Source organism: Silurus aristotelis (genome assembly GCF_946808225.1).
Source record: "Silurus aristotelis genome assembly, chromosome: 19".
NCBI classification, from domain to species: domain Eukaryota; kingdom Metazoa; phylum Chordata; class Actinopteri; order Siluriformes; family Siluridae; genus Silurus; species Silurus aristotelis.
This window is the reverse complement of record NC_139592.1, coordinates 22,586,270-22,609,674: the sequence shown is the minus strand read 5'-3', so window position 1 is coordinate 22,609,674 and position 23,405 is coordinate 22,586,270. Positions and strand designations below refer to the sequence as shown.

Sequence of the window (23,405 nt, the reverse complement as noted above, 5' to 3'; positions counted from 1 at the left end):
GGTGGGCTTCTCTGTCCATCTCATTTTTAATCGGTAACTGATTTTTGGTGAATAGGCTACTCTAGGCCATACTGTTTACATTTTTTATACCCTATTGCCAATAGATACTTTACCAGAACCTGCTTTGTTTTTTTAAAAAGCCATTTTTTTCTGATTCTGTTTGCTTATGTATGATCACTAAAAACTCTGGGTTCAACTACAAAAGTTTCTGGGTGAAACTACAAAAATGTTTGAATAAATGTGTGATGAGTAAATGGCTTTCTCATTGTGTCCCTCTGTGTTAGTTCCATGTGGGCCCGAAAATTTCCATTCCTCTTTGGAATGTAGCTCAGGTGCTGTCCAGTTGACCTGGGACCCAACGTATGGCGCTAATGGATACTCTGCCAGTGTGGTTGCTGCCAGCAGTGGGAGAAGGATGTTCTGCAACTCAACTTTTCCCAATTGCAGCCTCAGCTCCCTAACATGTGGTGAATCGTACGTGGCCCAGGTCAGCTCCTACAATGGCACCTGTTTCAGCATGCTTAGTCAGACAGTGACCTTCAAAGGAGGTCAGTGAACATTTGACTGTTAGGTGTTTTTTTTTTGTACATGAGCTATTCGAAATTTCGGACAATAATAACATTAGATGTGATGCTATGGTGATTTGAGAAAACCAGGTTTTTAATTATATATGTTGTATGTACTGTATCGGGGTTTATAATGGTATTCTCTATAATTATAGGTAGAATTACTTTCCCCAAATACAGCAGTTAAATAATTGTACCAAAAGTATGTTTAGTGCTCTGCCACGTCCTTTATTAGTGGTGTTTCTCTTTTTGGAAAGGTAGCGTAGGTGAATATAAGTTAGAAATAACAAGGTTAGAAGAAAATGTCAGAAAACTTCAGAAGTCTTTAGAAGTGTTCAGTAGTGAAAAGTTCTGACACTGTATATATGATTTAAGGATGCAGTTTGACAAGCTTAAGCTGGCCGACATACACAGTGCTTTTTTGCTAGCTAAAATAGCTCCAGTGCTCAAGAAAAGCAAACCTCAAACATCAAGCACTGATCCTTTACATGCTGTTCTTTGTGACCTTTTGACCTCCTCAGTACCATGTGCGCCAACCAACGTAACAGTTGCGAGGACCTGTACAAACCGCACCACAGTGATGTGGCAAGCCAGTCTTGGCGCTCAGTCTTACAGGGTCATTGCCGTGAGCAATCAAGGTAAACAGTCAACATGCTCCTCCAACACCACCACCTGCAGCCTGATCGATCTGCAATGTGGCCAAGTATACAATGTCAGTGTGGTTGCCATTGATGAGACTTGCTCCAGCATCCAGAGCCAAAGTGCGACACTGCAAACAGGTGGGATTGTGCAGTCTTGAATGAATGGTCATAAATGAATAGTTTATAAAACACTGTAACTGTAATAAATACTTAATAACTTATGTAATTATATACTTCAGTATATTATTGACTACATTGAGTGTTCATTACTAATTATAATTGTACTTTTTCCATTTGGTCTGCTTTCTCCCACACAGGCCCTTGTGCACCATTTAACATTCGCAGCACAATTCAGTGCATCACTAACATTGTAACACTAAGCTGGGACTCGAGCCCTGCTAGCATGTCCTACACAGGCAGGGCTGTAGGGGCAGATGGAAGCATAATCTTATGTAACAGCAGCTCTGCACAGTGTCAGTTCATGGATCTGCGGTGTGGTCTGAATTACGCAATCAAATTGATCGCCAGTGATGGAATGTGCTGGAGTGCAGAGAGTGAGACATACACACAGCCTACAGGTATACTTTACATCTTCCACATTGTCTCATATAGTCCTGGTATATATTATTATGGTATAATTTTATTAAAAAAATTAGTTTGATACTAGAATAGTAATGATACAGAATTCCATATCAACCTCAATACTTTTGAGTTGATCATTTACTGAATAGTATGAGTTAATTCTTTAGGTCCCTGTGCTCCGGTGACTGTTTCCAATTTCCTGAATTGTGATAACACGCTGAGTGTGTCCTGGACCCCAAGCCCATTGGCTCTGAGCTACAGCGCCCTCCTCACCCCCATAAACGGACTGGTGCGAGGCTGCACCTCAGACGCCACAAATTGTGTCATTTCAGGGTTACAATGTGGTCTGAGCTACTCACTCACCGTCCTGGCTGCTAATAGAGTGTGTACTGGACCGCAGAGTCTAAGTCAGACCATCCAGGCAGGTAAATACCCTTCAAGCCTCAAATGTATTAGAAATATTTGTAGCCCAGTGTTGTTTATATCTAGAATCTGATTGGTAAGCAGATCAGCTCTAAATAACAGATTTTGTCAATACATTGTCTTTTCTAGAGTAACAACTTACACAGGGCTCACCAGCTGATCTTTCTTTCCTGTCACTGTTCACACTCTTTCTCTTTGCAGCTCCATGCATTCCTGCCTCTGTGTCTGCCAATGTGGTATGTGCCAGTAACACAGTGCATGCTGCATGGGCTCAGGCAGTAGGTGCCCTCTCCTACACTGGTATCCTTACCAGCCCAGATGGTGTCACCCGTTCTTGCTCCACCTCTGCCCTTTCCTGTGAATTCAGTGGCTTGTCTTGTGCCAAGACCTACACAGTTCAAGTCCTTGCTAACAGCAACTGTAACAGCTCTGCCAGCACAAGTGTCACTGTTACTACAGGTGTGTGAGCTCACAGGGACTAAAAGAAATGTATAAATACTGCATTTTATTGCATTTACTTGACATTCTGGCTTTTGCAGGACCTTGTGACCCCAGTAACATGAGCGCTCAGGTACAATGTGGCTCAGGTGCTGTAAAAGTATCGTGGCAAGCAAGTGCTGGTGCCAGTGCCTACACTGCCCAAGCCTACCTGCAGAACCAGACAGTTCCCTCTGATTCCTGTAGCTCTCCCAACACAACCTGCTCACTCACACATCTGCAATGTGGAACATTGTATTATGTGAGTGTATTTGCTAGTGATGGTACCTGCAGTAGCAGCCCCGTGGGAAGAACAACAGTAAGAACAGGTATGTCAAGAGACAGACCAAGGGAAAGATGGAAGGAAAAAAGGGAAAACTTGAAAAAACAGTCGAACAGGGACTGCAGATATTCGAGGTGGTATCAAAAACCTTCGAGAATAGCTTTGTTTACAAGAAAGTACTTATTTATCTATCACTATAACCCTCAAAGTAGCCCCCTTAAATCGCTTTCAGTGTTTCTGCCACTTCTGGAATATGTCCTGGAAGTCTTCTTTTCAAAGAGTGTCAAGCACCTTCTGTGATTCGTGCTGGATCTCCGTAATGGTGTCACAATGGCAACCTTTGAGCTGGGTATTCATTTTCCAGAAGAGGGTGAAGTCTGCAGGAGCCAAATCTGGCGAGTAGGGTGGGTGTAGAAGTGAGAAGTTGTTTCCGACAAGAAACTTACGTGTGAGGAGAACTTGGTGACAGGGTCGTCATGGAGCATCCATTTTTTTGCGGCCCATGACCTAGTAATGCATATGGACAGAATAGCACCAGTTCCTGAGGTACACAGGAAAATTTATTTTGACACATTGACTTATGAAGGTCGGTGCTCCCTGTGACTGAGTGCTGCACTCTGTTGGTGTGTTTCAAAACTAGTCTCGAAACCTTTTGATACAACCTTGTATTGAGAAAAGAGTTAGACCTAGAACCTAACTAAATGAGGAACAGACATTGAAATGTAACTTAAAAAGATGCAAATGTTTTTTTAATTATATTTAAATTTTTACATTTGCATTATTAAACTCACAAATCCTGTGGTTTCATCTCTCTGTCTTTTCCACCAGCCCCTTGCCCACCTGTTCTGCAGGTTGTCCCTTCCAGCTGTATAAACGATCAGGCCTTAGTGCTATGGACCGGGTCACCGGATGTACTGGATGTTACTGTAACTGCCACCTCAGTGCTTGGTTATTCAGCAGGCTGTACCTCTGCTAATAACAGCTGCAACATTCAGGGACTGCAGTGTGCACAGAAGTACACACTGCAAGGCACCTCTCATGGCATGTTGTGTAACAGCACCCCTAGTGTCCCTCTCAACATTATTACAGGTAAAGACAACATAAATGATATGTACTGCTAACAAAAGGGACAAGAATGGGTGATATTTCTGATAGAGCATACAGCAAATATTACTTAAAAGGATATATCACTGGCAACTAATAATAATGACCTAGAAGCAATAGAAGCAATTCTACTGAAAAATTATCCAAAAGACCACATTATACGACTGATATTTACAGCTGATACTACTGAGGTAGTGGTACTACTAACAGATAAATCCTGTTATACTACTGATAATTCCATCCTTATAGGGATGACATGTATGCCAGTCAAGTAAATAGCAAATCATGATTGTGATTTCAACATGTTGTTCCTGCAGCTCCATGTACTCCTGCGGCAATTCGTACTAACTACACTTGTGGAACGAGCATGGCGGTGGTAAGCTGGAATGACAGCCTGGGCCGGGAGAACTTCATTGCTCATATTCAAACTCAGGACCAATTCGACTCTTGCAGCACCAACCTGACACATTGCACATTCTCTTCTCTGCTTTGCGGACGACTGTACAATGTCAGTTTGTTGGCTGTGGCAGGGCAATGCAACAGTAGCAACATAGCCAGGACCCAGATGCAGACCGGTAATAAGATGCCAGTGCACCACATTTTAATTTAAGGCACATGCAAAGTGACTTACAATTAATTAATTTATACAACTTAACAATTAAGGGGTTAAGGTTCTTGCTCAAGGGCTTAGTAGTGGCAATTTGGTGATGCTGCGATTTGAGCTCACAACCTTGTGATCAAAACTTTGACTGTACCACTGAGCTGCCACTTTCCCAACAGCTAACAACTAGCCCTATAGCACACAAACATGTGGGCTCCTTGAGACATTGGAGTAGCAGCTAAAAAATCTATTTAAATTAATGCAGAAAATTTCTCTAACTTTATTTATGGTTTCACATAAGAACTTTCTTTAAATCTTATTTCCACTCTTCTTTTCCAGCCCCATGTGCTCCTCAAAATGTGTCTGTCAGTCTGCAGTGTGGCAATAACACAGCGTCTGTGAACTGGGCACCTAGTCTTGGTGCCATAGGATACGACGTCACTGCCCTCGGAAGTGATGGCGATGTCAAATACTGTCGCACCTCTAATACCTACTGCCAAATACCCAACCTACACTGCTCACAGACATACAACTTTGTGGTCACTCCATTTTCAGATGTTTGCACTGGGTGGCCAAGTAGTACTTTCAACTTTACTGCAGGTACATACACACCTGAATGGGCTTCCCAACACCACTATGATTATAGCAAAGCTTGTACTGTATCTGTATCTTATTCCCCTTTTGGAATCAGGTCCATGTGCACCCACTGGAGTCCAGGCATCCCTTCTCTGTCAAAATAATGTTGGCATTGTCAGTTGGATTGCTGCCATCAATGCTGAGAAGTACATTGCCATAGCGACAAGCTCAGAAGGCTTTAGGCACAACTGCACCACAAATGGAACCAGCTGTCAATTTCTGGATCTCTACTGTGGAAAGAACTACAATATCACAGTTGTATCTGTACAGGGAGCCTGCTGGAGTGACTCAAACACACCTGTGCTACTAAGATCAGGTAAACAATTAACCAATTAACGCAATGAGGGCTAACTTTTGCCAGGCTTATCCAGCCTATACCAGCTATCTGAAATGCTCTTATAAGCCTGTACATGTTTATATACTATTCTATGACTTTAAATACAATAACACACTTTTCCTTCAGCTGGTTGCCCCCCTTCCAACCTGGTTGGAGTTACCCAGTGTGGCACCAACGACATCACCTTCACCTGGGACCCCAGCTCTCGGCCGGGTGTCACCTACTTCTTGTTCTCTCAGCAGGAGAATTTAGCAAATTCCACTTTCAACACCACAGCAACATTTATCACATTAAAACATCTCCAGTGTGGTGTGCTCCTCACAGTGCGGGTTGCAGCACAGGATAACAACTGTCTCAGCCAGTACAGTGCACCAGTGCAGATCCGTACAGGTATGCAACATAATATTGGGGCATTTCATTCTAAGAATAAAGCAGTTTTTAAATATTTTGTGCATTTGTTTTGTGCTCAGCTCCATGTGCACCATCCGGTTTGGTAGCTACTACTAGTTGTGGCACAAGCCAGGCGACCCTCACTTGGCTTGGTGGTGTTGGTGCCCTCTTTTACACCGCTACTCTGGTGAGCAATGATGGTGGTTCAATTTCTTGTACATCCAACACCACTACCTGTCTGGTCAAGCTGGACTGTGACTCCATATACACAGTTACTGTAATCTCTTCCACTGGGCTCTGCAACAGCACTACAAACAGCAGCACCCAACTGACCTCAGGTAATCATGTCATATACCAATTTGCAGTCATGAAAAGCCACATCATTTAAAACTTGCCATATCACATTGATTAGAGCTGTTGTTTTTTGTAAGATAGGGCTACACACAATAAACTTTGGTATAACAAAGTAGCATTTGTGAAAAAAAAAAAAAAATTTCTTTTTCACTTTCTCTCCATCTCTGCAGCACCGTGTCTGATTAGCAATGTAACAACTCAGCTTAACTGTGCTGCCAATTCATTAGCAGTCCAGTGGATCTCTATTTCTGGTAACAAAACATACACTGCCCTGGCTATTGGCACTGATGGCACACACACTTCCTGTAACACAAACGGCACTTCCTGTACCATCCCGGGCTTAAGATGTGGCCGCAGTTATGGCATTGCTGTGACCACGCTCCACAGTCAGTGCACAGTCCAGACTTCCGACTTCCAAATACAGACCGGTATGGACTTGCAAAAATGCATAGATGCACTGTATGTGGGTTGAATCCAAAAAAAAGTATTAAGTGTCTGATTAAGGGCTTTTCATATTCTTTCCCATCAGCTCCCTGTAAATCAGAGAACCTGTCAGTTTCTCTAGAGTGTAACACCAGCATTGCCACAGTATGGTGGAACAGCACCGGGCTGGACCAATCGTACAGTGTGTCAGCAGTGAATTTTACAGCGGGAGCGGTGATGTGTAGCACCAAAGCATCATACTGCACTTATAACCAGTTTCAATGTGGAGAAGCATACACGGTCACTGTTACTGGGATTACGCAAAGGTGTACCAGCCAGCCGAGCACTTCTGTGGATTTCAGCACAGGTGAGTGAACCTGCCCCTTCAGGTGAAGGATAAAATTTCTTATGCAGTGGTGACAGACCTACTCAAAGATACCATGAGACAGTGTTACATATGTATAATACCAGGAGAGCCACAGATACCTGGACACTGGGAAATATAAAGATTCCTGATCAAAGAAAGAAATCTACACGTAAGTGGATAAGAGTCAGAGTTGCTTATACAATGGTGACAGGCAGTGATACAAAAGTGAGAGATACCTGCATAAAGGCAAGAGATGCCTGCACAAAGGTGTGAGGCAGAGACATCTGTACAAAGATGAGACATAGATATACTTTAACACAGGTGATAGACAGAGATACCTGCTCAAATGTATAAGACCATGATAGAGACTTGCAAGTTGCTTGTACAACTGTGAGAAACAGTGATACCTGCTCGAAAGTTCAGAAACTAATGCTAAAGATTATTACTTTTAGGTAAGAAATTGTGATACCTTGTGGAGAGTGAGACTGTGACTCCTTAACAAACTACTTTGTCTTTTCAGCCCCCTGCACCCCTACCCATGTCAAAGCAACTTACGATTGTGACACTTCAATCACCGTTGTGATGTGGGACATAGCTCGTGGAGCTGAAAATTACATAGTGTATGCTGTGGGTAATCAAGGATACAGTACCAACTTCAGCACCGTGGACACCTCCTGCAATTTACGAGATCTAAGGTGTGGTCAGGTTTACAGCATCACAGTTGTCGCGGAGCGTGGTGGTTGCAGGTCTCAACCCAGTCAACCGTTCACTGTGTCTACAGGTACTGAAGATGAACGTGGGGCAATAAGTTCATTTCCAATACCTTTTCTTTTTCTATGAAAGTGTTCCCCTCTTATTACTTACCTAATTAGTTTTTATCTCTGTCCAGGTCCATGTCCTCAGTCAAGCCCTTATGTTTTGTTGGACTGCAGCATTAACTCTGCTCTTGTTTCATGGACACATGGTTATGGCATTCTATATTACAATGTCTCTGCTGATGCCTTGGATTTGGATAGCTTTGTAACTTGCAGCACAACTGGAACTTCCTGTAATGTGACTCAGCTGCAGTGCGCCCAGCCCTACCAGATCAGTGTTACTGGTCAGGGAAGCACTTGCCCTAGCCCTGCCCAAGGGTGGGTGGCCATAACTTCAGGTAACAAGCTATTTATATGTCAAGGTTAAATGTCGAATTTAACTTTTTTTTTCTTTATATACAAAACCCTCTTTTCTAATCCTAAAATTGCAGGCCCATGTCCACCGAAGATTGTGTCTGCCCAGGTTCCTTGTGGGTCAAATGTTATGACAATCTCCTGGCAGATATCTCAGGGTTCAGTCTCTTACCTGGCTGTTGCTCAAAGCAGCGGGGGTCAATGGTTTAATTGCAGCAGCAGTGGGACAACATGTGACATTCCTGGACTCCAGTGTGGACAATCATATGAGGTTTTTGTGTCAGGAGTGGTTGGAACATGTATAGGACCAAAGAGCCAGAGCCAGATTTTCAAAACCAGTGAGTTTTTAAGATACCATTCACTTTCTCCAATAATGAACGTTTTATTTATTTCAGAAAAATTATGACCACCTTCTTGAGGATTGATTATTTATTTTGAAATCTGTTTAACCTTATCAATGCAGCTCCTTGCATACCTCAGAATGTCCAGGCAATACTGGCATGCCAATCAACAGTGCTTAATGTTACCTGGCAGCAGTTCGGAGAAGCCACACAATTCAGAGGCATAGTGGAGACCACTGCTGGTCAAGTGCCATTCCCTGTTACAGGCAGGACCTTCTTCACAGTCCCCAACATTCTCTGCGGCCTGACATACAATGTAACAGTCGTGGCCCAGAATGATAAGTGTAATAGCAGCCGCAGTTCTGTACAAAGTGCCATCTCAGGTAAGTACCACTATAAGAACAGTACACCTTTAGTAAGGATACCTCTGCTGGTTTAAGGTGCAAACTTTCAACATCTTAGCGTTTATACAAACCCAATTTCCAAAAGGTTGGGACACTTTAAAATGTAAATTGAACCCATATTATATTCACAATAGAACATAATTATCATAAAACACAAAATATCAAATGTTTAAACAAAGGAAATGTACCATTTTATAAAAAAAAAAATAAGGTAATTTTGAATTTAATGGGTGCAACAAGTCTAAAAACAAAAATGTAAGCTGGGCAACAAAAGTCTAAAAAAAGGTAAGTGTTATTGAAATAAAATATTTGAAGAAACATTTTACAACTAATTAGGTTAATTGACAACAGGCCAGTAAGATGATTTAGTATAAATAGTGTGATTATGGAAACATGATCCAGAAATGCCACCATCCTTTCTGGGCCAAAGCTCATTTAAAGTGTACTGAGGCAAAGTGGGAAAACTATTCTATGGTCAGACAAAACTTAATGTTTATTTATTATTGGAAACCATGGACACCACATTCTCCGGACTAAAGAGGAGAGGGACCATTTTTAATTTTAGACCAAATTTAAAATGACCTTATTTTTTCCTTAAAATGGTATATATATTCTCAGTTAAAAAATCTTTTTATTTATTTATTTATTGTGAATAGAATATGGGTTTATGAGATTTCCTTTTATTTACATTTTAGACAGGGCCACAACTTTTCTGGAATTGGGGTTGTATTTTGGAAAGCTATGTACATTACTGATTTCCAATAAACCTTTATAGAGTGTACTTAAGGTCTAATAATTCCCTGCATAACGCAGAGTGAAGCATCTCTGATCTTTGACTGTGATGTGTGTCTCCAGCCCCATGTCCTCCCCAGGCCATCAGCGCAACTATAAACTGCACTTCCAACACAATCTTAGTGAACTGGTCATCCAGCGTGGTTGGTGCCAGCTACATGGTTCAGGCTGTCTCATCCAATAGCTATTACACCTGCAACAGCACGAGCACCTTCTGCAGCATCCGTGTGCCATGTGGCAAAACCTATAACATTTCTGTAATACCGAGTCAAAATGGCTGCACTGGAGTCAGTTCATCTTCTATAACTATTCAATCAGGTCAGTGGATTTTAGACTTCTTAAAAAATTGCTGTTAACAAAAACCTCTATTTATGCAGTATGTGTAAATTTTTTTGTATCTGTAGCACCATGTGTCCCAACCTTGACGAATGTTGAGATGGACTGCCTGTACAACTCAGCCTGGGTCATGTGGAATGCATCATCAGGGGCAGAGTCATACACTGCTGTGGCAACAGACAGTGACGGACTCCGCTATCAGTGCAACTCCAGTAACAGCATATGCACCATTTTAGGATTACAGTGTGGAAGAAATTACAGTTTCGGCCTCACAGCCACCAATGCAAGATGCAGCAGTGGAGTCAGCAACACCATGCAGGTTGAGACAGGTGAGAAAGGAAGACAGAAAGCAGTTAGATTTACTGTATATTGAATAAAGCCAATTTTATTTGTAGAACTATATGTACTTATGTATGTACATATATATTTTTTCTGCATATATCTTTCTTCAGTACCATGTCCTCCTTCGAATGTGAACGTGTCAGTGAATTGTGAATCGGGGACTGTGACTGTACGGTGGTTGCGAAGTGTCGGCGCTCTCGCCTACACGGCCACACTTGAGCCACTGGAGGGTAATTCTTCCTGCTGTACTGCTCTTAATGGCAGCACTTCCTGTGATGTGGCATCTCTTCCCTGTGGTCAGTCATACATGGTGACTGTCACTGCAGCAGGACGAACCTGTAACAGCTCTCAGAGCATGGCCATACTGGTACAGACAGGTAACCCCCTTGCACAGAAACCCCTAACCTCGCTTATACACCACAGTTTATTGTAATTTCAGGACCATTTGTCTAAACGTAAGTGCATACTGTAGATTGTAACATAAATGATAACCTATAAATGAATATGATGACAAAATATAAACACAAGCTTCTATATGGCCTCTCACACACCAAACATCTAAGAACATCTTCTGGTGGACATCTAGAAGACTTGTTCTTGATGTCATTAAAAATGAACTAACCAATGAAAAGGTGTGTTCTTTTTGGTCCATGTCTATTGCACATGCAGCGCCATGCCAGCCAATGCGCCCCAATGCCACCGTGAGCTGCACTGATAATGTGGCAAATGTGAGGTGGATAAACAGCATGGGTGGTCAGCTCTACACAGTCACCGCAGTGAGCGTAAACGGAACGGCCACAGACAGCTGCAGCGGTTTTGATGGATCCTGCAACCTCAGAGGCTTGGTGTGTGGCCTGCAGTACATGGCCTCGGTGATGGCGCAACACAGCTCCTGCCGAAGTCTACCAAGTCCCACGACACTCATCAAGACGGGTAAGAAAAGTCCCAGAATATTTAAGGTGTCATTTTTTTGTTTTAATATATTTTTATACTCAATCACTAAGACTGAAGACAAACAAGCCATGCCTCCTTTTCTAAGAATGACAGGTACAGAAGCTACAGCTTCATTACAAAACACAGAGAAACCACACCTCTTTTCTAGAATAATAATTAAAGAGCGCATGAGATAGAGAGGGCAGGAGGCAGTGGAAAGGCCATGCCTTCTTCACTTCAACTGATAAATAATGAGGTCACACCTCCTTCACTACCATTAAAAGCTCACAACCTTTTCTACCCTCAGTATTATGATATTTCATAGATAAAATTGTTCAGAATGTATATGTTTCTCTCTGATTCAGTACCATGTGCTCCTCAAAACGTCAAGCTGACCTTGGATTGCAATGCCCGCAACCTGACCATATCCTGGAACAAGACCTCAGGAGGGCAAGTTTATACAGCCACATTGAGAAACAGCTTGGGTTACGCCACTACCTGCCAGAGCCTAACTGATCAGTGCACCATCAGTGGCTTGTCATGTGGAACTGCGTACCATACAAGTGTGATTGCCTCAGATACATCCTGCAGCAGCCAGCCCAGCATCATCCAAGACACAGACCCAAGTAAGAAACTCACACCCATCACACACAGTGGAAAAATGTAGCCATGTTGTTTAACATGTTATAAACTGTTGATGCAAGTGATGTGGTGCAAGAGGAATAAAACACTTAAAATTAGTTGCCATGACAGCCTTTGCTAAATATCGTTTACTCACAAAAGACCATCATGCTTGGTGTATACAAAAATTCAAATGATATTCAACAAAACTCATTTAGAACCTAAATAAGATTCTAGGAAACTGTTCTTTCGCAGATTTTCAAACTTAAACACATTTATTCCTTAATCAAGACACTTTTAAATGCTAATAAATGTTCATTAACAAATATATATAAATAGCTACTAAGGACTAATAGCCATGGCATCAGGATGCTATATTCTGCTACTAAACGTTACAGAGGTTTGGTATTCTTTTGTTTGTTCACAGTAAGCATTTTTGTTTCAGTTCCATGTGCTCCCAGTAATATTCGTGCTCAGATGGATATTCAGGCTAGTACAGCCGTGCTCTCCTGGTATTTCGGTGCGGGTTCATTGAGGTACAAGGCCATTGCTGTAAGCAGCTTCGCGGGAACCAGCGTCTCCTGCGACACTAATCAGACAAACTGCAATCTTATCAATCTGTTGTGTGGTGACAAGTACAATGTCACAATCCAGGCTGTCGGAAACTTCTGCAATAACTCTGCCTCCATGGGTCAATACCTTCAGACAGGTGATGCTTCATTTCCTTACTTGTCACACTGTAAATAATTATACCTTATGTATTCATTGTATTGATGTCCTGATTGGCTATGCAAATTTGTCATTGATGAAGTTTATTTTGTGATCTCAGGGCCATGTGTTCCCAGACTGGTGAGTGCTAGCTACACACCGCCTGTTGCTCTGCTCCTGTGGGACATGACTCGAGGTGCTGACAACTACACCGCACAGGCTGTGTCACAACATGGCTCCCAGGCATCCTGCTCGACCCGGGACACCTCATGTGTGCTCTACAGTCTGAACTGTAGTCAGATTTACAACATCACTTTGACTGCCTACAGCAATATCTACCAGGATGGGGTCAAGTCCAACACTCTTACACTCAACACAGGTAAGGGTCAGCTGACCTATGTGACACAAATTAAAATGCAAAAAAGGGCTAATTGACACAGTTCAATGGATTACAATGTTTTATTTGGATTTGATTATTTTATTTATTTGGATTGGATTATTTGGATTGAATGCGTTTAATTTAAGTGAATAAAACTGAACAATGTCAATCAATCGACTTGTATAGCTACATACATCTATTAACAGAATTTAAGCTATACCAAGAAGCTATGATGAGCATATTTATTTCCATGAAGAAATGTTGTAATTGTTTGGAGTAGAACTCTCCTATGTAATGAACTTTCATAACATTCATGTGTTAAATCAAATCTAAAATGCTTGACATCTTAGAAAGCCTGGGACAATTGGTAGTGCAGAATAGAAGCTACATCACACCACCAGAACACTATCTAGCCTTTCTAGCTGTCCCTCAAAACTTACAGAAGTGCAAAAACAAAACAGAGAACTGATGACTTGTGAGTGAAGCGAGACTGAGGCCAACAGTAACTCTGAAAGTGGCTGAATGTAAAGAAAATGTGCACCAGACCCCTTCAAATGTTGCCTGGCAGTAGGACTAAAAAGTAACTTGTGGTATTCACCACTTTAGCCATCAAAGGCTACAATTGTACTGCCTGACCTCAAAGTTTGTATTTTTTCATTTAATTATCGCAAATAAAACCTGACTAAATTGAAATATACAATGTGTTTTGTAGAGCCATGCCCTCCAACGATACTGACAACCCGGGTAGTGGGTGACCAAGGGGAGGTGACATGGGAGCCAAGTATCGGGGCTGTGAGGTACACAGTCATGCTTGAGGGCCGGCGGGGTGACACTCTTTACTGCCAGAGCACAGACACATCATGCAGTGTGGCAGGGCTGCTGTGTGGGACAGTTTATGTGAGCCGTGTGACAGCCATTGGCAACGGTATCAACAGCTCGAGCAGTGTAGGTGCCCTGCTCACTACAGGTTAGTGACAAGATACAGGACATTGGTGTACATACAGCATATCTTGATAAAACAAATGAGACCATTATTGCTCCGCAAGTTACTGATTGACTGATCTTATTGTATTCCAGTCCCCTGCCTTCCAGATCCTAACAGCTTTGCCATAACAGTGCAGTGTTCAAATAATTCAGCATCTGTCAGCTGGGCCTGGAGCGATGGAGCCACATCTTATGAACTCACTGCTACTAGCAACAATGGGGACCAATTAAAATGTGTCACAGATCTAAACACCTGCAACATTACAAATCTTGAGTGTGGCCAGACATACAATCTCAGCTTGACAACCATTAACAGTGCGGGTGCTGCTAGCCTGGAAACTAGCATCACCTTCCAAAGCCGTGAGTCTTAAGAAGCTTAAGTAATGAGTAAAACATTAGGTGGGGTCCTGTTATAGCAAATAATTAAGCTGTTAAGCTGCACTATTGTATGCATCAGTTATCCCATGCAATGTTAATATGATTCTCATGTCTTCTAGGACCCTGTGTGCCAAAGTACGTGGGGGCAAACCTGCAGTGTGGCACTCGTACAGCCGTGCTGAATTGGGAAAGGAAGCCAGGAGTCCTGTACTACCTGGGCAGTGCCACTTTTAGCCCCAAAGTAGCTGCTGTAATGTGTAACTCGACTACAGACAGCTGCAGCTTCAGTGGACTGCAGTGTGGAGTACAGTACACCCTAAGTGTTATAGCTTATACCAGACAGTGCTGGAGTGATTTCAGTGCACCTGTCAACATCACAACAGGTCTTTCTTTGTCTTTAATACGTTCTTCTTCCCATTTCACTCTATTTATGTTTGGCTTCTTGACTTCATTCTTGTCTTTACATTATATTTAAGCATTCCTTAAGTCCAACAAAAAGGTTTAAACATTAAACATTTTTCAGAACCCTGCCCGGTGCAGAACCTCACTGTGACCGGCTCATGCAACACCAATTCACTTCAACTGAACTGGTCCAATGTCACTGGGGTGCAACTTTACACCATCTCTGTCACTGGAAATTTGGGATACACCAACGCTTTCCAGAGCCCAGTGCCCAGTTTGCAGGTGGAGGTTCCTTGTGGCCAGAGCTACAGTTTCAGTGTGTTGGGAAAGAATGATCAGTGTTACAGCCTCACAAGTACCACTGCCAAGTTTTCAACTGGTACATGATTATTGCCTCATGCACATTATAACATTTTCTACCCCAAATGTAAATGGTTAGACCACCCGATGCAATAAAATGAGGATGTTTTATGATTACAGCAATAGATTTAGATGAAAATATAAAATATCCACGTGAGATGATCCACTGATACGAGTGTGGGAACTTTTCTGGAAATCTTGTTTCTTTTTCTGTAGCCCCGTGTGCGCCAACTGCTGTGCAAACGTTCATTCAGTGTGAGGACAACATTGCCTCTGTCAGCTGGGTCAACAGTGATGGAGCGCTAAATTATACTGCGGTTGCCAAGGGACAGACATTAGGCCAAACCAGCATCTGCACCACCAATACTACGATATGTAATTGGAGTGACCTGTTATGTGGCGAGTTATATATAGTCAGAATCACTGCCAGCAATCTGTACTGCAGCAGCGTCCCTAGTGACAACACCACCATTCGCATGGGTAAGACAAGTTCCAACCATTTGTAAGAGTTTTAAGGCTTTGGCATACATAATAATGAGAGGACATCTGTGAGGGCTGGAGGAAGACAAAACTGCTAATGCAAGCCTCCTCATGAATTCTGTTTGCTTAACAATTACATTGTATTCTTAGCAGCAGCCAGCCAAACTTCTTTGCATGAACTATGCTGAAGCCTTTTACACTGCACTTATAAGTCAAATATGAATAACAGTGTAATTTATGATTTGTAATCTAATTAAATGCGTGGTTGTCCTTTGCAGCTCCATGCATACCAAAGATTTTAAGTGCCAATTTTGACTGTGGCCTGAGGGTAGCATCTCTAACCTGGGAGGCCAGTTGGGGCACCCAGTCATACCTGATGACTGCTGAAAATGACATTAGCCCCATGGTGGGGCTAACCACCAACACCACCAACGCTCAGATCTCTGAGCTTCACTGTGGACAGCAGTACTATTTCAAGGTGTCAACTGTGGGGCAAGGGTGCAGGAGCAAACCAAGCAACAGCTCTGTCTTGCAGACAGGTGCACAAACACACACCAACAACATAACTGAGCACCAACATAAATCTTTCCATCAAATATAATAGATCAGGATTTGCCAAAGTAGCCTTTGCAAAATTCTTAGATTTCCCAACACATGTGTTATGTATTCAGGGTAATTTGCTGCCTGGTTTAGATGTGTACAAAAGTCCCTACATTTAAGGAAAAAGACTTTGCCATAAAGATTTGACAAGGACCTAATTAAGTATACAGGTAGTCCCAGAGTTCCGATGGATCGACTTGCGATTCTTTGCGATTCGACAATATGGTAAAGATATTTTAAGTTTTGCACAGCAGTTAGCAATGTAGAAGCATAAATCCAGTATGATACGCTGGGACAACAGAAACAGAGCACACTGATTAGTTTCATCAGCTCCAGGTTTGCTTCTTACAACTCGTTTCATCCGGTTCTGGCGCTAGTACACACATCCGCTGCCACATACATATATACTGTAAAGTTTATACTAGACCAAGGCCTCAAATTACGATATTTTCAAGTTACTATGGGGTCATCGGGATGCATATTTATTGGACTACCTGTAATTTTTACTTTGAATAAAAAAAGAAGGGACACAGAATATTGCTGTAACAATAATTAGTTTAGTTTAAGCCATAGTTCTGGGCAAACTATTTAATTCATGCTATAGTGTTGTCATTATTTGCAGCCTAGGCACAATTTGGGTGGATTTTCTGTACTGAAAGGAACTAATTGGTCAAACACAGATGTGAGAAAGACATGTTATGAAGTTAATATACTTGTGCCCCCTTGCAGAACCATGTCCTCCCACTGCTGTCTCTACTTCTGTGGACTGTCTTTCCAACATCGCTACAGTGACCTGGGGTATATCAAGCACTGCTGATCACTATATCACCAATGTGGTGGGTCCGGATAGCATAGTCACAACATGCATGTCCTCGACTACAAGCTGCGGGATTGCGACGCTGCAATGTGGACAAAAATACAACGTCAGTGTAACTGCATCCCGCCTCCTGTGCAATTCAAAACCCAGTGTGACTACTTACCTCAACACAGGTCAGAACATTACTGTAAACCATTGTAAATATTGCTCAAGGGTTTCAATCTGGTATTGTGTGTTTAAGACTACAATCATTTAAGGTGGTATTGCAAGAAAGAGACTATTGTGATATTAAGCAGTATTTTAAAATAAAGCAAACAACAACCTTTATAAGGTGGTATTGTGAGATAGATTGTATGTCCACATTAGGGTGTTGTCTTCTCTAACCCCAGTGCTTTTTCCTCAGGTCCTTGTGCACCTCTGAACCTAAGTGTGTCAATTTCGTGTGGAAACAATGCAGCCACACTTTTCTGGTCTCCCGGTAATGGCTCAATGTGGTACTACACCTCTGCAACCAATGCACAAGGGGACAATCGACACTGCAACACCACAGGCACTTCCTGTATCATAGCAGGGCTTCAGTGCGGGGCGGTTTATAACTTCACCGTGCATGGCTCAGATGGAGTTTGCAACAGCTCATACAGTCGAGTAGTACAGAAAGCAACAGGTAAATACCATCCATATGTATGCACCATTGGAACGCTTTCATATTTGCAACATTTAGGATGAAAACTTAAGCCAAATTACAAAGCTGAAATCTTTTTCTTTTTACCATAAGATATGGTGGAACCAGACCAGCAGTTTGAATTTAGTCTGATAAACTGGCGTCTATGATGAGGTATCTGCCAGGCATGCTAAGATATGAGCAAAAACAAGTGTATGTGAGTGATAAAGAAGAATAAGTTGAGTGTCGTGTACATAGTCATGGAATAATAAACCCTGTTAGGACATGACCTCACCAAGAGATTGAGCACATATCAGTATAGAGCATGTAGGAAGCAAATCACTGCTATTCTGTACCATGAATTCCAAGACTCCTGTGGCTGGTCAGGCAGTCTTATGGTTGATTGCACCAATTAAGCTAGATTGGATCTAGTGGATAGGTGGTAGGCTTGCAAGATAATATGACTTGCAGGACCTCTTCTGTTGCCATATTAGAAAATTGTTCCAGTAAAAGAGAATGTGAATACTAAGTGTGTACTGTAAGAGCTGGAAAAAACTTGAGGTTCATTGTAAACGTTGATGAAGTCTTTAGCAGTCAGGGGGCACTGCCTGTTAGAGTCACACCCAGAGCCAAAGGACAGAGTTGACATGTTTTTCTCTAACCCCAGTGTGTCCTGTTCTGTCCTCAGCTCCATGTGCACAACAGAGCCTGAATGTGTCATTTTCTTGTGGAAACAACACAGCCACACTTTCCTGGTCCCCCAACAATGGCTCACTGTGGTACTACGCTTCGGCCATCACTGCACTAGGGGTCAATCGTCAATGCAACACCACAGCCACCTCCTGTACTATAGCAGGGCTTCAGTGTGGAACACTTTATAACTTTAGTGTGCAGGGCTCAGATGGAGTATGCAATAGCTCCAGCAGTCCAACAGTGCAGAAAGCAACAGGTAAATAACATTCATAAGAACACACCATTGGAATATTTGTTATAGAGCATTTGGATGTTTAGAGCCAAAGGCGATGATGAGAATGTTGTTCTTTAACCTCAGCATGTGTTGCTGCTCATACATGTAAATAACATTTGTGGAAACATTTTCTCTGCAGCATTTCACCTGTTAGAGTCAAACCCTGAGCCAAAGGACAGAGTTGTATTCTTTTTCTCTAACCTCAGTGTGTGTGCTGCTCTATCCCCAGGTCCATGTGCACCTCAGAGCCTAAATGTGTCTTTTTCATGTGGAAACAACACAGCCACACTTTCCTGGTCCCCCAGCAATGGCTCGCTGTTGTACTATGCCTCAGCAGTCAGTGCACAAGGAGACAGTCGTCAGTGCAACGCCACAGGCACTTCCTGTACCATAGCAGGGCTTCAATGTGGAACGTTATATAACTTCAGCGTGCAGGGTTCAGATGGAGTATGCAACAGCTCAAACAGCCCAGTAGTACCAAAATTTACAAGTAAATAACATTTGTGGGAACATTTTCTGTCCATCATTTCATCTGTTAGAGTCAAACCGTGAGCCAAAGGACAGAGTTGTATTCGTTTTCTCTAACATCAGTGTATGTGCTACTCTATCTCCAGGTCCTTGTGCATCTCAGAGCCTGAATGTGTCCTTTTCTTGTGGAAACAATACAACCACACTTTCCTGGTCCCCCAGCAATGGCTCGCTGTGGTACTATGCTTCGGCCATCACTGCACTAGGGGACAATCGTCAGTGCAACACCACAGGCACCTCTTGTGCCATAGCAGGGCTTCAGTGTGGAACACTTTATAGCTTTAGCGTGCAGGGCTCAGATGGAGTGTGCAGCAGCCCCCGCAATCCAGAAGTTAGGAACGTAACAGGTATATAACATTTCTGGATAAAATTTTCTACGCAGCATTCCGCCTATAGTCAGAGTTGAAGTGTTTTTCTTTAACACCAGTGTGTGTTGTGTTCTGTCCTCAGCTCCATGTGCACCTCAGAGCCTGAATGTGTCCTTGTCATGTGAAAACAACACAGCCACACTTTCCTGGTCCCCCAGCAATGGCTCACTGTGGTACTATGCTTCGGCCATCACTGCACTAGGGGTCAATCGTCAATGCAACACCACAGCCAGCTCCTGTACTATAGCAGGGCTTCAGTGTGGAACACTTTATAATTTTAGTGTGCAGGGCTCAGATGGAGTATGCAGCAGCTCCAGCAGTCCAACAGTGCAAAAAGCAACCGGTAAATAACATTCATAAGAACACACCATTGGAATATTTGCTAGAGAGCATTTGAATGTTTAGAGCTAAAGGACAGAGATGGAATTTTGTTCTTTAACCTCAGCATGTGTGCTGCTCTATCCTCAGCCCCATGTTCTCCTCAGAGCCTGAATGTGTCCTTGTCATGTGAAAACAACACAGCCACAGTCTCTTGGTCCTCCAGCAATAGCTCGCTGGGGTACTATGCCTCGGCAGTCAACGCACAAGGAGATATTCGTCAGTGCAACAGCACAGGCACTTCCTGTTCCATAGTAGGGCTTCAATGTGGGATAGTTTACAACTTCACTGTGCAGGCCACAAATGGTGTTTGCAACAGCTCCCGCAGTTCAGAAGTACAAAAAAAATCAGGTAAATAACATTTATCGGTGTGAACCATTGGAACAAATCAAACCCTGAGCCAAAATATAGAGCTGGAGTATTTTTCTCTAACCCAAGTTTGTGTGTGCTGTTCTGTCCTCAGCTCCATGTTCACCTCAGAGCCCGAATGTGTCCTTTTCTAGTGGAAACAACACAGCCACACTTTCCTGGTCCCCCAGCAATGGCTCGCTGTGGTACTATGCCTCGGCTGTTAACGCACCAGGAGACAATCGTCAATGCAATGCCACACGCACTCCCTGTATCATAGAAGGGCTTCAGTGCGGAATATTATATAACTTCAGCGTACAGGGCTCAGATGGAGTATGCAACAGCTCCCACAATCCAGTACTGCAGAAAATTACATGTAAATAACATTTGTGGTAACACTTTCTTTGCAGTATTTCGCCTGTTAGAGTCAAACCCTGAACCAAAGGACAGAGTTGTATTCTTTTTGTCTAACCTCAGTGTGTGTGCTGCTCTATCCCCAGGTCCATGTGCACCTCAGAGCCTGAATGTGTCTTTTTCATGTGGAAACAACACAGCCACACTTTCCTGGTCCCCCAGCAATGGCTCACTGTTGTACTATGCTTCAGCAGTCAGTGCACAAGGAGACAGTCGTCAGTGCAACGCCACAGGCACTTCCTGTACCATAGCAGGGCTTCAATGTGGAACATTATATAACTTCAGCGTGCAGGGTTCAGATGGCGTATGCAACAGTTTAAACAGCCCAGTAGTACCAAAATTTACAAGTAAATAACATTTGTGGGAACATTTTCTATGCAGCATTTCGCCTGTTAGAGTCAAACCCTGAACCAAAGGACAGAGTTGTATTCTTTTTCTCTAACCTCAGTGTGTGTGCTGCTCTATCTCCAGGTCCATGTGCACCTCAGAGCCTGAATGTGTCTTTTTCATGTGGAAACAACACAGCCACACTTTCCTGGGCGTCCAGCAATGGCTCGCTGTTGTACTATGCCTCAGCAGTCAGTGCACGAGGAGACAGTCGTCAGTGCAACGCCACCGGCACTTCCTGTACCATAGCAGGGCTTCAGTGTGGAACATTATATAACTTCAGCGTGCTGGGTTCAGATGGAGTATGCAACAGCTCAAACAGCCCAGTAGTACCGAAAATTACAAGTAAATAACATTTGTGGGAACATTTTCTGTGCAGCATTTTGCCTGTTAGAGTCAAACCCTGAGCCAAAGGACAGAGATGTATTCTTTTTCTCTAACCTCAGTGTGTCCTGTTCTGTCCTCAGCTCCATGTGCACCTCCGAGCCTGAATGTGTCCTTTTCTTGTGGAAACAATACAGCCACACTTTCCTGGTCCCCCAGCAATGGCTTGCCGTGGTACTACGCTTCGGCCATCACTGCACTAGGGGACAATCGTCAGTGCAACACCACAGGCACCTCTTGTGTCATAGCAGGGCTTCAGTGTGGAACACTTTATAACTTTAGCGTGCAGGTTTTAGATGGAGTATGCAACAGCTCCAGTAGCCCAGTAGTACAGAGAGGAGCAGGTAAAGATCCCCCCCAAGTTGTACTGCAAGTATACAAATATTATTTTCATGAAAAATGAAAATGATATTTTCATGAAAAGAACGCCTAATGTGTAATGTATTTTTTTGTCCTTCTTGCCTCACACAGTGCCATGTCCCCCAGCTGTAATAAAAAATGTCAATCGTCAATTGGAAAATGACACTTTGGTATTATTGAACTGGATCCCCGTGAATTGCACGGCTGTCCAGTACCTGGTAGGGCTCAATGGCACGTTTTTGAACGGCGATCTTGTGCAGCTGGAATCCTACTGGACAGAGAGGACATATTTTGAGTTCCCACTGCCCTGTGGCATCTCCTACTCAGTGGTGGTTAACGCTAGAAGTGGAGCAATACCTGGAGAACCATCCATTCCTATCTATGGATCTACAGGTACTGTTTTAAACGTCAGATAATTTTTTTAAAGATAGGATTGCCAAATTTCTAAAGAACAAATAGTGTTTTTAGACAATTAACTGCAGAAGTAAAGCACAATTAACAAGGCAGTAAATTATGACTTGTGGCAAAAACTAGAAGCATCTAGATTTCCTGACTGACATAAAGCCTGATGTACAAAGACTTTGTTACTGTACATGGTATTTGAGTATTTAAAATCTATTCTAGTATTTTTCAATACTAATATATTTAACATATACTTCCTACGTTTCCTGACCAAACCCTTTTACTGACTACATGAATTTACACTCTGTGGGAAAATAATGTTTGTGGACACCCAATTACAAATTCCACATTTGGTTCCTATTTGTTGTTATAATAACCTCCACTTTTCTGAGAAGATGTTCCACTAGATTTTGAGGAGATTTGTGAGATTCATTCCGCCACAATGGTGTAAGTAACGTCAAGTATTGATGTGGGTGAGGTGAAGGGGTCTGGGGTGCAGTCAGCATTCACATTCATCTCAATGGTGTTCAGTAGGGTTGGAGATATTCCGCTCCAACTCATGTAAAGCATATCTTCATGGAGCTGGCTTTGTGCACAGAGGCATTGTCATGCTGGAACAAGTTTGGGTCTCCTATAAATGTGCCTTTAACTGTGCTAACAGTTAGTGGAAAAGGCATATATGGCTGGGACAATCAGGTGTCCCAATACTTTGTCCATATAGTGTAAATGTGCATGTTATGATGAACTGAACAAATCCGTCCTAATTGTTGTTCACAAGTGGAAATAATTACTTTCTATTAAATTTAAAATGAAAAAGTATATTCCCCCAAATCAACTCTTTTTCTCTTTCTCTGTTTCTCAGGTGTTTGCCAGCAGAACAACACTACCAACACAGGTCCTTCTTTTACTCAAACACTCACATAACATATGTTTCTTTTATATATTGCATGAAATATTGTATCTTTACTGTAAATGTGT

The 23,405-nt window shown here is 42.6% G+C and overlaps 1 protein-coding gene across 8 annotated transcripts in view; it reads left to right on the top strand.

Annotated features, from left to right (window-relative positions):
* fndc7b (fibronectin type III domain containing 7b) overlaps positions 1–23,405 on the top strand; it is a 31,873-nt gene that overhangs the window by 6,544 nt on the left and 1,924 nt on the right. The window contains exons 11-54 of one of the 8 annotated variants that reach the window (XM_083569542.1): positions 285–548; positions 1,088–1,345; positions 1,525–1,785; positions 1,957–2,214; positions 2,414–2,671; positions 2,752–3,018; positions 3,801–4,061; positions 4,394–4,651; positions 5,017–5,277; positions 5,369–5,629; positions 5,777–6,040; positions 6,121–6,378; positions 6,565–6,822; positions 6,924–7,184; positions 7,705–7,965; positions 8,074–8,337; positions 8,431–8,691; positions 8,817–9,077; positions 9,954–10,208; positions 10,295–10,555; positions 10,679–10,945; positions 11,238–11,501; positions 11,867–12,127; positions 12,568–12,831; positions 12,952–13,209; positions 13,922–14,176; positions 14,287–14,553; positions 14,691–14,954; positions 15,095–15,352; positions 15,550–15,813; positions 16,092–16,352; positions 17,143–17,403; positions 17,634–17,894; positions 18,580–18,840; positions 19,088–19,348; positions 19,473–19,733; positions 19,837–20,097; positions 20,223–20,483; positions 20,596–20,856; positions 20,981–21,241; positions 21,366–21,626; positions 21,749–22,009; positions 22,137–22,418; positions 23,290–23,322. In XM_083569542.1, coding sequence (XP_083425668.1) covers positions 285–548; positions 1,088–1,345; positions 1,525–1,785; positions 1,957–2,214; positions 2,414–2,671; positions 2,752–3,018; positions 3,801–4,061; positions 4,394–4,651; positions 5,017–5,277; positions 5,369–5,629; positions 5,777–6,040; positions 6,121–6,378; positions 6,565–6,822; positions 6,924–7,184; positions 7,705–7,965; positions 8,074–8,337; positions 8,431–8,691; positions 8,817–9,077; positions 9,954–10,208; positions 10,295–10,555; positions 10,679–10,945; positions 11,238–11,501; positions 11,867–12,127; positions 12,568–12,831; positions 12,952–13,209; positions 13,922–14,176; positions 14,287–14,553; positions 14,691–14,954; positions 15,095–15,352; positions 15,550–15,813; positions 16,092–16,352; positions 17,143–17,403; positions 17,634–17,894; positions 18,580–18,840; positions 19,088–19,348; positions 19,473–19,733; positions 19,837–20,097; positions 20,223–20,483; positions 20,596–20,856; positions 20,981–21,241; positions 21,366–21,626; positions 21,749–22,009; positions 22,137–22,418; positions 23,290–23,322 — 11,280 coding nt within the window. The remainder of the gene's footprint in view (positions 1–284; positions 549–1,087; positions 1,346–1,524; positions 1,786–1,956; positions 2,215–2,413; positions 2,672–2,751; positions 3,019–3,800; positions 4,062–4,393; positions 4,652–5,016; positions 5,278–5,368; positions 5,630–5,776; positions 6,041–6,120; positions 6,379–6,564; positions 6,823–6,923; positions 7,185–7,704; positions 7,966–8,073; positions 8,338–8,430; positions 8,692–8,816; positions 9,078–9,953; positions 10,209–10,294; positions 10,556–10,678; positions 10,946–11,237; positions 11,502–11,866; positions 12,128–12,567; positions 12,832–12,951; positions 13,210–13,921; positions 14,177–14,286; positions 14,554–14,690; positions 14,955–15,094; positions 15,353–15,549; positions 15,814–16,091; positions 16,353–17,142; positions 17,404–17,633; positions 17,895–18,579; positions 18,841–19,087; positions 19,349–19,472; positions 19,734–19,836; positions 20,098–20,222; positions 20,484–20,595; positions 20,857–20,980; positions 21,242–21,365; positions 21,627–21,748; positions 22,010–22,136; positions 22,419–23,289; positions 23,323–23,405) is intronic. The other 7 variants (XM_083569544.1, XM_083569543.1, XM_083569545.1 and 4 more) reach the window with 7 other exon arrangements.